The 15,801-nt window shown below is 41.0% G+C and overlaps 1 protein-coding gene and 1 long non-coding RNA gene across 2 annotated transcripts in view; one reads left to right on the top strand and one right to left on the bottom strand.

Moving 5' to 3' along the window:
• Positions 1–9,252, top strand: part of LOC112266094 (electrogenic sodium bicarbonate cotransporter 4-like) — a 39,836-nt gene extending 30,584 nt beyond the window's left edge. The window contains exons 16-26 of the mRNA XM_042331159.1: positions 510–574; positions 1,042–1,233; positions 2,747–2,860; positions 3,349–3,510; positions 4,019–4,197; positions 4,655–4,727; positions 5,017–5,085; positions 5,353–5,526; positions 6,527–6,709; positions 6,851–7,012; positions 8,477–9,252. Of these exons, the coding sequence (XP_042187093.1) occupies positions 510–574; positions 1,042–1,233; positions 2,747–2,860; positions 3,349–3,510; positions 4,019–4,197; positions 4,655–4,727; positions 5,017–5,085; positions 5,353–5,526; positions 6,527–6,709; positions 6,851–7,012; positions 8,477–8,704 (1,601 nt within the window). The 3' untranslated portion in view covers positions 8,705–9,252. The remainder of the gene's footprint in view (positions 1–509; positions 575–1,041; positions 1,234–2,746; positions 2,861–3,348; positions 3,511–4,018; positions 4,198–4,654; positions 4,728–5,016; positions 5,086–5,352; positions 5,527–6,526; positions 6,710–6,850; positions 7,013–8,476) is intronic.
• A 3,335-nt stretch (positions 9,253–12,587) lies between these two features.
• LOC112262669 lies at positions 12,588–14,621 on the bottom strand. Its single transcript, XR_002955394.2, has 3 exons — positions 14,155–14,621; positions 13,762–14,018; positions 12,588–13,462 (listed from the first exon to the last, which is right to left on the bottom strand). It is a non-coding gene; the product is annotated as an uncharacterized LOC112262669 (long non-coding RNA).
• Between the last annotated feature and the right edge of the window lie 1,180 nt (positions 14,622–15,801).

The following is a 15,801-nucleotide window of genomic DNA, read 5'->3' as shown; positions in this document are numbered from 1 at the left end:
TTGTCTCGCCAACCATGTCAAAAGTTTGACAGGAATAGAAATGGCAATAGCACAAAGAAATGTGGGTATTAGCAGGACCTGGCTACCGCCAAGGGGTTTGGGGACACCACGATTCTAGAATGGTTTGGTAATATAAGGATGGATTATACCTTTATGCCTGTCTGGAGATGTGTATTGCATTGTGAAATCTTATATTGCAAACATTATGAGAATTGACTGAAGATACTTGACTACTGTAACTGATTTGTCTCACGTTTGTTTTTGCTGCACACACAAATGGCTGCTGTCTGATGCGAGTGAGTAACACTTCCTGTGTATGCATGAGCTTTAACTAGCTACTCCTTCTCTCTGTTCAAAGTCTCAAAGTCTACCTGTTAAAATCTTCTTTTATTTTGTATTTCTCTTGTCCCCTGACTCTGCCGTCATCTCGTTTTCCCTCTCTGCATCTCAATTTCTCCTTCATTACCCTCCTCTCTTTGTCTCTTTCTCCCTTCTTCTAACTTAAACAGTGGCTTCAATGATCTTCAATGGTTTAGTGCCAGTGCCAACTGATAACACCTCTAGTCTCTTTGGAGTAAGTTGTTGTTTTTATTCTATGTGTATTTTGTCATGTCTTTTTAAGGAGATGTTAGAACTGGTGTTCTGTTGGAAACACAACACACCCCTGCTGAATACCCATTAGGCTTTAAGGGCTTTTCAATATTTCATTTTTTGACACAACAGACTTCCTAGTTGTTGTTTGTTTGAACTCAAAGTTGAATGATACTACTTAAAAAACAGGAGTATGACACTAAGCCAAGTGGAAACTATATGTTTAAAGAGTCTGTTCATTTTCTTTTTTTGTCTCCCTTTTGTTCCCCTGCACTCTCTTCCCTGTTATTCTCTATCTTTCCTTCTTTTTTTCTCTCTCTCTCCTGACAAACCCTCACATCCTCACATCCATGCCAATCGTTTTCTCTACACGTCACCTTTTTCTTCCACCTGTAAAACTGTGTCCCCCTTCCTGCCCCCCTCCACCCCTCTCTCCCTCTCTCCTACCAGTTAAACATCACAGGCCTGGACTGGAGCCAGCTCAGTAAGAAGGAGTGTGTGAAGTACGGAGGCTCTCTGGTGGGCAACACCTGTAAGTACGTCCCTGACCTGGCCCTCATGTCCTTCATCCTGTTCTTCGGGACCTACTCCATGACCGTCTCCCTCAAGAAGTTCAAGTTCAGTCGCTACTTCCCCACCAAGGTGAGACCAGAACTAACTGAAGAGGGGCTGGATCTTTATACAGTGACAAACAGGCTGCATCACAATTGGCAGCCTAATGCAGCCACAGTTTCATATTTTTCAAGACAGATAGTCTGTTCCAGGGGTCGGTAACAAGCGGCCGACGGGCCAAAACCCTCCTGCAAGTGATTTAAAAAAAGACTTCAAAAAGACCAGGAATTCAGCTAAAAATGTGTTTTATTTAACAAATCTGTTCAAAAGAAAGACGTGATTGTATTTGAAAACTACATTGAGACACAATCAATTTTTTTGTCTTAGTTGTGGTCAATTTGCAGTACACCAATTATTATAATTATGTTCCGCCCCCACGACCATCCGCTCCGACAAAAATCTTATATGTTCAAAACTCTCTAGCCAGTGGAAAATACATGTTCCTGTGGCGATTTAGTATAAATGTCCATAGACATTGGGTGTAAATAAGAGTAATGACCAAAACATGTTTATATCCAAACTTTTGTATACCATTGTCTCCCCCAACTCTCCTCTCCATGTTTTTGCTCCTTCTATCTATCTATCTATCTATCTATCTATCTATCTATCTATCTATCTATCTATCTATCTATCTATCTATCTATCTATCTATCTATCTCTATCTCTATCTCTATCTCTATCTATCTCTATCTCTATCTCTATCTCTCTGTCTTTCTATCTATCTATCTATCTTTCTATCTATCTATCTCTCTCTCTCTCTATCTCTCTTCTCTATCTCTCTCTCTATCTCTATCTTTCTCTCTCTCTCTTTCTCTCTTTCTTTCTCTCTTTCTCTCTTTCTCTCTCTCTTTCTCTCTTTCTCTCTCTCTCTCTCTCTTCTCTTTCTCTCTCTCTTTCTTTCTCTCTCTTTCTCTCTCTTTCTCTCTTTCTCTCTTTCTCTCTCTCTCTCTCTCTCTCTCTCTCTCTCCCTCTTTCTCTTTCTCTCTCCTCTCCTCCTTTCTCTTTCTTTCTCCCCTCACCCCTTTCTCTCTCTCTCTCTCTCCCCTTTCCCTTTCTCTCTCCCCTTTCTCTTTCTCTCTCTCTCTCTCTCTCTCTCTCTCTCTCCCTCTCTCTCTGTGTCTCCATTGTCAAATCCCAAACAGTGAACAATGTTCCCTCCCTGATCCTCAATGTACTGGATCCCCTGGTGACCTGAAACTGCATGTTCCTCACAATATTCTATTCCACCTATATTACAGCTGAATACAGCTTATGATTTTCAATGCATTTGAGATGTTTTTAATGTGTTTGTGTCTCTGCATTTGTTGTTCTTTGAGAGATGATTTGTTTCACACTAGACTTGTTTTATATTTTTTGCTTTGCTTTGTTCACTGTCTGTCTCTGTGTCTGTCTCTGTGTCTGTGTCACTGTGTCTGTCTCCGTCCGTCCGTCTGCCTGTGTCTATTTCTGTGTCTGTTGCTCTGTCTGTTGCTCTGTCTGTTGCTCTGTCTGTTGCTCTGTCTGTTGCTCTGTCTGTTGCTCTGTCTTTGGCTTCTGTAAACAGCTGCGGAAGCTCATCAGTGACTTCTCCATCTTCATGGCCATTATGACCTTTGTCGGTCTGGACAGGTTAATTGGGCTCAAAACCCCCAAGCTCATCGTTCCCACAGAATTTAAGGTAAAGAAACAGGTTTAAAATATTAGTAATGTTCCTGATCATACCCTGGGCATAAACCTATAGTGAATGTAGAAAAACATTATGAACACCTACTCATTCCATGACATAGACTGACCAGGTTATTCTAGGTGAAAGCTATGATCCCTTATTGATGTCACTTGTTAAATCCACTTCAATCAGTGTAGATGAAGGGTGGGAGACAATGCCTTTGAACAGGGTATGGAAGTCCGTAGGCGCCAGGCGCACCGGTTTCTATCAAGGGTTGCAGTGCTGCTTTGGTTTTCACGCTCAACAGTTTCCTGTGTGTATCAAGAATGGTCCACCACCCAAAGGACATCCAGCCAACTTGGGAAGCACTGGAGTCAACATGGGCCAACATCCCCGACGAATTGAGGCTGTTTTGGGGATAAAATTGGTGTGTACGTTTGTGTTTGTCCTTTAATCAAGGAATGGTCACTCTGACACTGCCCCTTACTGACTCCCTTTAGCCCACACGTCCCGACCGGGGTTGGATTGTGCTGCCGTTTGGGAAGAACCCATGGTGGGTGTATTTGGCCAGCTTTGTCCCTGCTCTCCTGGTCACCATCCTCATCTTCATGGACCAGCAGATCAGTGCTGTCATTGTCAACCGGAAGGAGAACAAACTGAGGGTAGTTGGATGTTTTTATTGATTTATTTAACCTTTAATTATCTAGAAACTCCCATTGAAGTTAGGAGACCTCTTTCACAAGGGAAACCGTGATGTGCTGCATTAAATACACAGCCAGCCTGTTATAGTGAAGACATTGATAACTAGTTTAACCTCAGCTTTTGGAAGAGACAATGGGCATCAGACATGTTGTTTGCAATGCCGGGGCGGCAGGGTAGCCTAGTGGTTAGAGCGTTGGACTAGTAAACGGAAGGTTTAACAAGGTTGTTCTGCTCCTGAAAAAAGGCAGTTAACCCACTGTTCCTAGGCCATCATTGAAAATAAGAATTTGTTCTTAACTGACTTGCCTAGTAAATATTGGAGATAAGACATACTTGTAGTAGTAAAATCTAGTTCCTAGACCCTTATTTGTTAGGGCCTATACTACATACTTAATAGGACAATTACCTCAATGACATCCTGCAGTGTGAATTTATGTCCTACTCTACTCTGTGTGTCCCTCCCTGCAGAAAGGGTGTGGCTACCACCTGGACCTGTTCTGGGTGGGGGTGTTGATGGCTGCCTGCTCCTTCTTGGGCCTTCCCTGGTACGTGGCCGCCACTGTCATCTCCATCGCCCACATTGATTCACTGAAGATGGAGAGTGAGTCCAGCGCCCCTGGGGAGCAGCCTCAGTTCCTGGGTGTCAGGTGAGGGAGCACAGAGAAGAGAAAATAGAGTGTGACTATAGACCAGTAGTATTCAAACTTTTTCAGCTGGGACCCCATTTTTTTCCGCAGAATTTCTGGGGACCCCATTTTTTTCCGCAATAGTTTCTCGCGACCCCAACCCACCCCAAATCTAATGGCACAACCTTAAAATCAACCTTTACACCAACAAATAACCTTAAAATTAAAATTATCAAAATTAAAAGAAACCAATACATTTACACAATAACATTTTATATTTCAAGATATCTTTCTCAAAAACGTTTGTTCCCTGGGTCGCGACCCTGATTTTTAATACCACTTCTACAGAGGATATACAGGACAGTACAGTCCAGGCAGAACTTGTCTCTTGTCTGCTGTCTGTTACATATGGAAAGGTTTGCTGGTAGTCATTCTCTCTGTGTCTCTCTCTGTATCTCTCTCTCTCTCTAATGTATAGGGAGCAGAGACTGACAGGGATTCTGGTGTTTGTTCTCACTGGAGTCTCCATCTTCTTGGCTCCCATTCTACAGGTCAGTACAATATGATAATTTCCTCCAACCTAAACTAGGCTTATTGATTAAAGATAACAGTGGCAGTGGCCCAATTGGCACCCTATTCCCTATTCTGTGCACAACTTTTGACCAGAGACTTATGGAACCTGTTCAAAAGTAGTGCACTGATTAAGGAATATGGTGCAATTTTGGGTGCAATCAGTGTGTTTTCTATACCCACACATGCCATTACAAGGGATCAACAGGATTATGTGTTGATGTTGTCTATGTAGTTTAACTGTGTGTTCTCCCTCTGGTCCACTCACAGTTCATACCCATGCCAGTGCTCTATGGTGTGTTTCTCTACATGGGCGTGGCATCTCTCAGTGGCATTCAGGTATGTAGAGACCAGAAAACAGTCGACAACCGGTGGTTATGTGTCAAATCAAACTCTCATGGTATGGGCTTTTTAGTATTCTCTGTGGTGCGGTTATCTTCCTGAGAATGTGTGTGTCTGGAGGGAATGTAACTATGTATTCTAGCAGCATCTAAGCAGCAACTGGAGATGCATTTTAATTAGGGTGTTAGCTAGGCTGCTCAGAGCATGGCTAGTGTGTGTGTGTGTGTGTGTTCTCATTATGTCTCCCCTGTCACTCCTCTGTAGTTCTGGGAGAGGATCAAGTTGTACATGATGCCGTCCAAGTACCAGCCAGACTTCCCTTTCCTGCGTCACGTGCCTCTGAGGAGGGTCCACCTCTTCACCCTGGTCCAGATCATCTGTCTGGCTGTCCTTTGGGTGCTCAAGTCCACCGTCCTGGCCATCCTCTTCCCTGTCATGGTATTATTCATGACTCGCTTTTGAATGGAACAAGTATTAATGCAGGGGTGTCAGACTCGTTCCCATGGAGGGCAGAGTATCTGCTGTTTTTTACTATTTCCTTTCAATTTGTCTCTAATTAAGACCTAGAAAAGCAGGTGAGGGAAGTTCTTACTAAATAAATTACCTTAACTGATCAATCAGGTACATGGGAGGAGCAAAAACATGCATACACTTGGCCCTCCATCAAATTAGTTTAACCCATGCATTAATGCATAAAAAAGTATTACTTAGATGTATTACCAACAGTCCCAATGGCCGTGTTTCGGTATACATTCAAGCACCCATCAACATACAAATGTCCTGATAGGATGTAAATGTTGGTTACTTATGAAGTAAATGTTGGTTACTTATGAAGTAAATGTTGGTTACTTATGAAGTAAATGTTGGTTACCTATGATGTAAATGTTGGTTACTTATGAAGTAAATGTTGGTTACTTATGAAGTAAATGTTGGTTACTTATGAAGTAAATGCTGGTTACTTATAAATGTTGGTTACTTATGATGTAAATGCTGGTTACTTATGAAGTAAATGTTGGTTACTTATGAAGTAAATGTTGGTTACCTATGGTGTAAATGTTGGTTACTTATGATGTAAATGTTGGTTACTTATGAAGTAAATGTTGCTTACTTATGAAGTAAATGTTGCTTACTTATGAAGTAAATGTTGCTTACTTATGAAGTAAATGTTGCTTACTTATGAAGTAAATGCTGGTTACTTATAAATGTTGGTTACTTATGATGTAAATGCTGGTTACTTATGATGTAAATGTTGGTTACTTATGATGTAAATGTTGCTTACTTATGAAGTAAATGTTGCTTACTTATGAAGTAAATGTTGCTTACTTATGAAGTAAATGCTGGTTACTTATGAAGAGTTTTACATGTATATTCTTTCCTGTTGATGTTATTTTCTTGTCACAAGTTAAGGATAGTGATAATTTGCTTGTGCGACCATTAGATCCTGGGGTTGCTGGTGGTGCGTAAGATGCTGGACATGGTGTTCTCTCAACACGACCTCGCCTGGATAGATGATATCCTGCCTGGGAAAGACAAGAAAAAGGAGAAGAAGAAGAAGGGTGATAAAGATGACACAAAGAAGAAAGACAAGAAGAAAGGGAGATCAGACGACAGCGAAGACGAGGTGAGACATGTTAGGTTTTACTGCCACCAGCTGGCTGGTTTAGAGAAAAACAATTATTGCTAAATAATTCATTTCTGATGGCTGTGTTTTGTGTGTGTCTGTCTGTTTTGTGTGTGTGTGTGTGCATGTGTTTGTATGCAGGAGAAGTACCACGCGTACTCCAACTGCTCGCCCAGCTCTGAGTCTGACGTGGACCGCAGGTACTGTGTGCTCAAACTACACGTCCCCTACAGTGACCTCCTGCAGCCCGTTGACGCCCAGTCACAGTGGGCTGCTCACTGCCAGCCAGGCAAATACTTCCCCTGATTCATAGATTACATAAACATGAAACATCAGCCTGGTAGATATAAGCAGATATAGAAACATGCACTCTCTCACACACACACACACACACACACACACACACACACACACACACACACACACACACACACACACACACACACACACACACACACACACACACACACACACACACACACACACACAGCATCCATAATTCCACACATAATTTCTCACAGACCCAGTATTCCATAGTGTTCTGCCAAGGCTGGGCTGAAGTATAAGCTATATCTCAGAGAATATGCCTTCATACCCTTCTCTTCATGCACTTTAATGCAATGCAGATGTTATTTTGGGTTTTGCTAAGCAGCCCTTGCTGCTATTTTCCCTGCACTCCTATGCGTTATGAAAACTAGTTGTGTAATTTTGTGTCAATGTGTCTCTATGTGTAGACACATCACATGCATGTGCACAATTCCAACACACTAGTCATACACTATCTCCTATGTATTCTCACTTCCTACTTTTAAGGCACCGGCTTGGTTTATATTCTGTAGAAATGTGTGGCATATTAATAGATGAATAGATGAATAAAAGTTTGACATTCTATCTGTATGTAGCAGATAGCAGTATTTGAGAGTGAACAGTTTGGTGCACTGTGACCTCATACCACATGCATCAGGCCTTTCTCAGAGTTTTGGTTGTTTCTTTTTCCTCCATGTGTTGTTGTATGTACCCAATAGTCTAGTAGTCTATCGATGGGTCCCATTCACGAACACTACTGTTTTGTTCTTAGTAGTGTCTTCATTCCATATAGTTGAATATTCCTCTCCCCTCTATCCTTTTAGTCATGTTATCTGCGTGTTGCCTTTGACTCCTTATGTCAAATAGAAACTATGATCAAATTCATGTCTGCATTGCTTTTAAGGAAGCATGGTTCAGCAGTGTACATTAGGCCTACATATTTGCTAAAAAAACAACTCCTGAAGACTGTGAAATTAGGAGAGGAGAAACTGCAACATAAGGAGAAACTTTGTTTCTTTTACTGTTAGTTTTGCATCACAAACTGTGCATTGCATTCCTCCCCACATCTCACATTCCCCATAGGCTGCGAAATACACCGCAGAAAGGCTTGGAACACTACGGCATAAAGAACAGACTTCAATCACAGTTGACAGCTCGTCTAACTCTCTGTCATGTTGTTTCACATTAATTTGCCCAACCTGTCCTCTAGTCTAATTCACTCTCTGGTACTCTCTGGCACCAGCTCCAGATGACATCTCACTACAGACCACCCCTGTCTAGCCCAAGGTTATCTTCCCCCTCGCCTGTCTCCAGTCCCCCCTCCCTTCTCTGTTTCTTTCACTGTGTATGTCATATATGTCATTTTGCAGACTCTTTTATCCTAAGCGACTTACAATAGTGCATGTATACATTTTCGTATGGGTGGCCCCAGCGAGAATCAAACCCATCTGAACCACACAGGACATACATACAGGTATGTATGATATGTATGATAACTGGGACTTGCCGTTCCTCAGCATCACCTTGCATCTGAAGATCTCCTGCCCATCGTCCCCGGCGGTGCCTATGGCCCACGGCCGTGGCATGGCCTTCCCCGTGCCCCAGGTGAAGATCGAGATGGAATCGGACTACGACACAGACACTGACCACCCCCGCCACAGGGACATGAGCAGCGAAACAACGCTGTAGGCACTGACTACAGTGTGACAGAGCAGTGGCATACGTGGGTCGAACGCGGACGCTCTACAGTACATAGCTTTAGAGCGCTGACCCACTCACACATTATGACTCTTCTAGAATGCCTGCAGAGGACAGTGCAAGGTGTCATGGACTAACAGCTGACAGCATAAGACACCTAATGTAAAGAAATTAGATGCTGGGAATACATGTACATGGAATAACTTAGCTTGAATGTACAGTACATTTATACTTGATCTGATTCCTCATATAGCTGTCCATTTTGATGTGTCCAAAGTCCAAGCAACAGCTTCTGCTTTTAACCTAGGAGGCTCTTTGCTGTCGTAAATTGTCATGGATATCTCTGTTGAGAACATGTTGACTGTATAATCTTCAGGACACGCGTAGCTTTAGAAACAACGTAGAGGGATATAGGAGAAAGGTGGAGTGAAGGATCTCCTCTGTATGTGCTGTATATAAGAATATATTTTATGTCAAGATATTTCTATTTCTATAAATATATAGAGTACCAGTCAAAAGTTTGGACACACCTACTCATTCAAGGGTTTTTCTTTATTTGTACTATTTTCTACATTGTAGAATAATACTAAAGACATCAAAACTATGAAATAACACATGTGAAATCATGTAGTAACCAAAAAAGTGTTAAACAAATCTAATTATATTTTACATTTTAGATTATTCAAAGTAGCCACTCTTTGCCTTGATTACATCTTTGCATACTCTTGGCATTCTCTCAACCAGCTTCAACCAGCTTCCAGGTAGTCACCTGGAATGCATTTAAATTAACAGGTATGCCTTGTTAAATGTTAATTTGTGGAATTTAATTCCTTCTTAATGTGTTTGAGACAATCAGTTGTGTTGTGACAAGGTAGGGGTGGTATACAGAAAAAAGCCCTGTTTGCTAAAACAGCTCAAATAAGCAAAGAGAAACGACAGTCCATCATTACTTTAAGACATGAAGGTCAGTCAGTCCTGAAAATGTCAAGAAATTTTAAAGATCTTCAAGTGCAGTCGCAAAAACCATCTAGCGCTATGATGAAACTGGCTCTCATGAGGACCGCCATAGGAAAGGAAGACCCAGGGTTACCTCTACTACAGAGGATAAGTTCATTAGAGTTAACTGCACCTCTGATTGCAGTCCAAAGGAATGCTTCACAGAGCTCAAGTAACAGACACATCTCAACATCAACTGTTCAGAGGAGACTGTGTTAAATCAGGCCTTCATGGTTGAATTGTTGCATAGAAACCACTATTAAAGGACACCAATAAGAAGAAGAGACTTGATTTGGCCAAGAAACACAATCAATGAAATCTGTCCTTAAGTCTGATGAATCCAAATTTGTGTCTTTGTGAGACGCAGAGTAGGTGAACGGATGATCTCTGCATGTGTGGTTCCCACCGTGAAGCATGGAGGAGGAGGTGTGATGATGTGGGGTGCTTTGCTGGTGACACTGTCTGTGATGTACTTAGAATTCAAGGTAGACTTAACCAGCATGGCTACCACAGCATTCTGCAGTGACACGCCATCCCATCTGGTTTGCGCTTAGTGAGACTATCGTTTGTTTTTCAACAGGACAATCAATGTTTAACACATTTTTGGTTACTGCATGATTCCATATGTGTTTTCATCGTTTTGATGTCTTCACTATTATTCTACAATGTATAAAATGAGTAGGTGTTTCCAAACTTTGACTGGTACTGTATATATAGTATTTTTTTCACAGTTTGTTCATACAGAAAGTTACACTGAGTGTACAAAACATTAGGAATGCTTTCCTGATATTGAGTTGCACCCCCCTTTGCCCTCAGAATAGCTTCAATACATTGGGGCATGGACTCAATGTTCCCCCAAATTGTTTGGGGCACTGAGTAAATTTCAGGTCTGCTGAGCGCAAACTTGAATGTTGTGAAAATTCTGTGCAACTTCCAGCGCCCATTTACTATGACCATTGAAGCTGTACCTGCTTTAACTTACAGTTGCAAACAGTGGTCAAGTAGGCTCCTGTGGCTATTTGATCTTAAATTAGGCCTACCAGAGTGTCCTACCATGAAAAACAACGTATAAAATGCATCCCATAACATTTTAACATGAAAATAGCTGTTCTATCATTCAGCCTTCAATAGCAGCCAATGTGTGGTGTTCAACGTAGGCCTACATTCCATGACTTTAGAAAAAAACATGCAGGGCTTGACATAACCTGTTTATCAATTTGTTCTTCAGACAAGGAGGTGACTGAATATGTTGTTGTGTTGTTTGATGCAAGAAACACTTTACAAAATAAAATGCACAATTATTCCCATACAATTATTATAGAAAATCAGACAAATTATGCTAACCTTTGCCTATTGGCTACTTAGCTTATTCAAGCCTGTCTCAAAATAGGACATTGACCCCTTTAAGACAAAAAAAAGCTCTTTACCTGACTCGCTTTTGAAAGATGTCTGGAAATGTACACATTTTGTGCTATTGTTGGAAGCAATCATTCCCCCATTGCTGACTACAAATTAGCAATAACTGGGCTAATAACTCACTAACTAGCAAAGGATATAGCAAAGGATAAGAACAAATGTGCCCAGGTGGCTATATGCAACTCTGGCTTTGATCTCAAAACAACTACTCACTACCACTCATTCTGTAAACACAGTCCTGTGTTTGTGTAGAGTACGGGCTGAGTGGTGAGAGTCAATTTAATAGAAAGCCTACAACAAAATCTCTTGCATACTTGCATAGTTCTTGCATAGTTTGTTTTGTTTCGGTATGCTGCATTGAAAGTGACTAATATTGGGTGGATTCGATCACAATTCCCACAGTAAAGGGAAACTTGGATAGTGTTAACTAAGGGGGAAAACTCTAGAAAGTTGAGTGAAGTTCAATCTCCTGCTTCTCTGCATGGGCCAATATTTATTCTGCACACACGCGCAGCTTAGAGGGAACATTGTCTACAAGGTGTCGAAAGCGTTCCACAGGGATGCTGGCCCATGTTGACTCCGATGCTTCCCACAGTTGTCATGTTGGCTGGATGTCCTTTTGGTGGTGGACCATTCTTGATACACACTGGAAACTGTTGAGCATGAAAAAAACAGCATGGTTACAGTTCTTGATACAAACCGGTGCACCTGGCACCTACTACCATACTTTGTTCAAAGGCACTTAATACAGATTTTCTGTTGCCCATTTACCCTCTGAATGGCACATATACACAACCCATGTCTCAAGGCTTAAAAATGGTTCTTTAACCTGTCTCCTCCCCTTCATCTACGCTGGTTGAAGTGGATTTAACAAGTGACATCAATAAGGGATCATAGCTTTCACCTGGTCAGTCTGTCTTGGAAAGAGCAGGTGTTCCTAATGTTTTATACACAGTGTATAGTAAGTATAACGTATAAGGTCCAGGATAACTTTAAGTGCAATCCAGAATTTCAATGTACTGTAGGTGATTGTTAACATGGCCTGCCTTTTCATGTGACAAATGAGTTTTTGAATATCCTTATTTAGCTAAATAAAATAAATGTTTTGGTGTGTGTGTGTATGTGTGTTGAGAGGTTATATGGTGCATCTCTTCTGCTAGCAAACTAGCTTTCCTATTCCCTGTTCCCTCTTGTGTTTTCAAGCCATTGGAAAAAAGAAACAACCAAAAGAATTGAATAGCCCACTGGACTGAATATTGTTTTTAGTGCTGAAAAGGATTGATTTGATAATAACATGGTTGAATACAGTGTTGTGCAATCACGTTATTATTCCCCACTGTGTGTAAATGACTGTGTGCAATTACTGTGCAGACACTGAACAACAGGGTGTAATGGAGGACAATTAGGGAGGAGGGGTTACCATACTTGACAACAAAAGAGGCATGCACAGAGTGGCAATAAATTGATTATCAATTATGGTTTATTAAATTAAATATGATTTATACTATGTACGAACTGTATTCTTCAGATATTTGGTGTGTAAATGTGTTGTTGATCCTTTCAATATGATTGATTTTACCAATACAGAGAAATGCCTGTGCATTATTGTTTTCTAAAAATATATTACTGACGTACTAAGATAACTACAGCTATGAATTTATTTATATTACTTACATTATGTATAAAGTTTACAGCATTTCAAATATTTCCCAATTTCTGTGAACAAGAAGCAAGCCCACTAAAAGTAAGGTACAAAGGTGAACGCTCAGGTTTTCACTAGTGTCTATTGACTTTTGGATATGTAATATTCCTACCTGGACAAAAGACCATTCAAATCACAGGCTACACATATTTTTTATGGACATGATAATTTAGAAAATATTGGAATGTGACACTGCGTAATGAAGTATGTAGTGCAGTGTTATGTAGAAATAATGTTACCAATGTCTACCACGTTTCCTCTCTATAACTCTTTTTTGGCACATGCGATAATGTCCACGATAAGCAGACATCCAGACACAAATCATACTAACATACACAAATACATATGGACCAGCAGCATTAAGTTAACGCGGAACGCATGATACATTCTATAGAAGAGACATCCCTGAGTCACTGGTGAAGCCATCTGTGAAGCCCTGTCCCTCGACCAAGGTAGGCAACTTTTTGCACATGGGGCACAGTTTTTTCCTCTCCTGTGAGGCCCTCATCCAGACAATGAGGTTCCAGCACTGGCCAGAGGAGATGGGCAGGGCACCGTGCATGTGTTGTCCTCTGTGTAAGAGACCCTCTGTCATTCCCTGCTCTACCTCTGTAGACACTCTCACACAGAGGCACCTGCAGGGTCAGGAAAACACTATCAACTAATGAGCCACACTAGACTAACAATGAGAATGTTTACTCATAGGGCTGTGGCGACTTTTGTTTGTGCAACTAATACTTCTGGGAGATTTCCCAACCTGGCATGGTTTTAAAACCACAGTGCGTGGAATCAATGAGAGATAGTATGAACCTAAATCAAGATCACAGCTTCATTTGTTCTTTCATTCTACATAAGGTCAATTCAAATATTTCAATATCTATAATAAATTGGATATTGGGTTATCATCTTTCCCAAATTGGCTCTGATTAGGCACCTGTTTCATGTCACCAAAGTAGAGGTTCCCTTCAGTGAACTTTTTCCCCAGAGACACATTGAGTGACCTCTGCGTTGTCGTAATGGTAGACGAGGTCCAGGTCTTCATGAATGTCATATTTCACCATGAAGGCCGTGTGGCTGTCTAGGCAGTGTCCGCAACAGTTAGGGTAGAGCAGAGATGTGAGAGGCTACAGATACTGCACACGGAGAGGGGTGGTAAAAGCCATTGTCAAATCCTAGCTCGTTCAGGAGGATCTGTGTGGACGAAAGAACATCGCAAACAAAAGGACCATGAGTTACCACAGGTAACACTTGATACATTGAATATTTTGCCTGAGGTCTCCATATCTAATAGCCTACAGATGTATTTTATATGAAAGAGGAAGCATACCCTGTAGTTCATTCTGTTGGGTCTGTAGACTGTTCAAAGTGTTGCAGCTCATCACAGAAGCTTTACATATTTTTTTTTAAACACAGGCAAGCGCAAGATCCTTGGGGCTTCAAAAGATTTAAAACAATGACATGCACCACCTATTTCAAATAGGAACTCTTTATGGAAAACGTATCTGCTTCGGTCTGCATTAAACTCAACAGTTCCTCTTTACTGGTCTCATCACTTCGACAATAATCCATCATCTGCTTAAACTCTGGAGCCAGATAGGATTCATAAAGAGATAGTGTAAGTCAAATATTACACTTTACAATCTTAGTGTGTATGGAGACTAAAGTATTGTAGGCTTCCTTCCTACCTGTAGATGGTAGACATGGTCATGGAGGGGTTTATAAATCTCCCTTATGGCAGCAGCTCTCAGCTGACTTCACGCCAAGGCTCTGACGCCATTAAACTTATTTGGCAATCTAGAAAGGAAACATTTAACCACACATCAAAATTGAAAGATCATTCAGTAGTGTCTAGACATCCGCGTTCCCTCCCACAATTTTCAAACGCTCCGGTTTTCAAGACTAATCATTCAGTACAATTTTAATAAATACTCAAAATGCGTGGGCCTACTTGCCTTTGTCAGGATATCCTCGAACTGTGTGTCAGTGGAGCAGCCAAGCTTTCTTAATAACACCTGTTTGGCAAACAATTGTTGGTTTCTAGTTAACTAGCTAACGTTAGCTCGCAAACTAGTACATTTATCCAACAAGATGTTTTAACATGACAGTTATTGGTAGATCTACTGTACTGGCTAGCTAGTAGATACCCACCGCTTGATAATAAGTTCTAACTGCTGCTGATCTGACATGACGTTGGAACTCAGGGAAAATATTTAGCGCTAAAACAACTAGTGTAAACATTTGCTTTACGATCCTTACAGTTTTGCATGATTATCCTATGAAGATAATACACATAAACGTATCAAAGTTATAGTAAAATCCATAATAAAAAGCAATTGTTAGTAGTTAAATGAGAGCGAACGAGGAGCTGTCAAAAGCAGTTATGGTATTGCTTCCGGATTTTGAGTTGTTTGTTGTGATCCAACGTTGTTATGTGTCCGGTGTGAACCGATACTCTTAGCATTTAGTTTCCAAGGTATGTAATCAACAAAACGGCTTTAATGGAGTCACATTGCTACATATAACATTTCAAAATATTAAACATTACTTAATTATTTAAATGTGTGGCAAATTTTCTTGGTGTAAAATGGATTCAAGCGGAACGGTAAAAATAAAAATGTTAGAGATGTGTTTCCGCATGCGTCAACATAAATCGTCCGTTCTCTGAATACCAGGGCAACATGCGAATCTTTCCTCCGTTGATTAATTCTTTAGCTAGTTCTTCTTTTGTCATATTTGTTTACACGTAAGTCGGTTTCTCCTTCCATTATATAATTTGGCTTGCATATTTTACGTAGTTTGAGGTTCATTTCGCTGCAGAGATGTTGAGTGTGGACTCGTTGCAAGTGGTGGCTGAAGAGGAGGTGGTGGAGTCGAGCTCAAACCGCTTGGGTGACATCTACACGTTTGTGGCCGATGGCTGCTACCCCCAGACAATGAATCCCATACGAAAGAAGAATCTCAAAAGATATGCTCA

The sequence above is a fragment of the Oncorhynchus tshawytscha genome, linkage group LG12 (assembly GCF_018296145.1).
Source record: "Oncorhynchus tshawytscha isolate Ot180627B linkage group LG12, Otsh_v2.0, whole genome shotgun sequence".
Classification (NCBI taxonomy): Eukaryota; Metazoa; Chordata; class Actinopteri; order Salmoniformes; family Salmonidae; genus Oncorhynchus; species Oncorhynchus tshawytscha.
The sequence above is the reverse complement of the archived record's forward strand: the minus strand, read 5'-3'. Positions and strand labels throughout refer to the sequence as shown.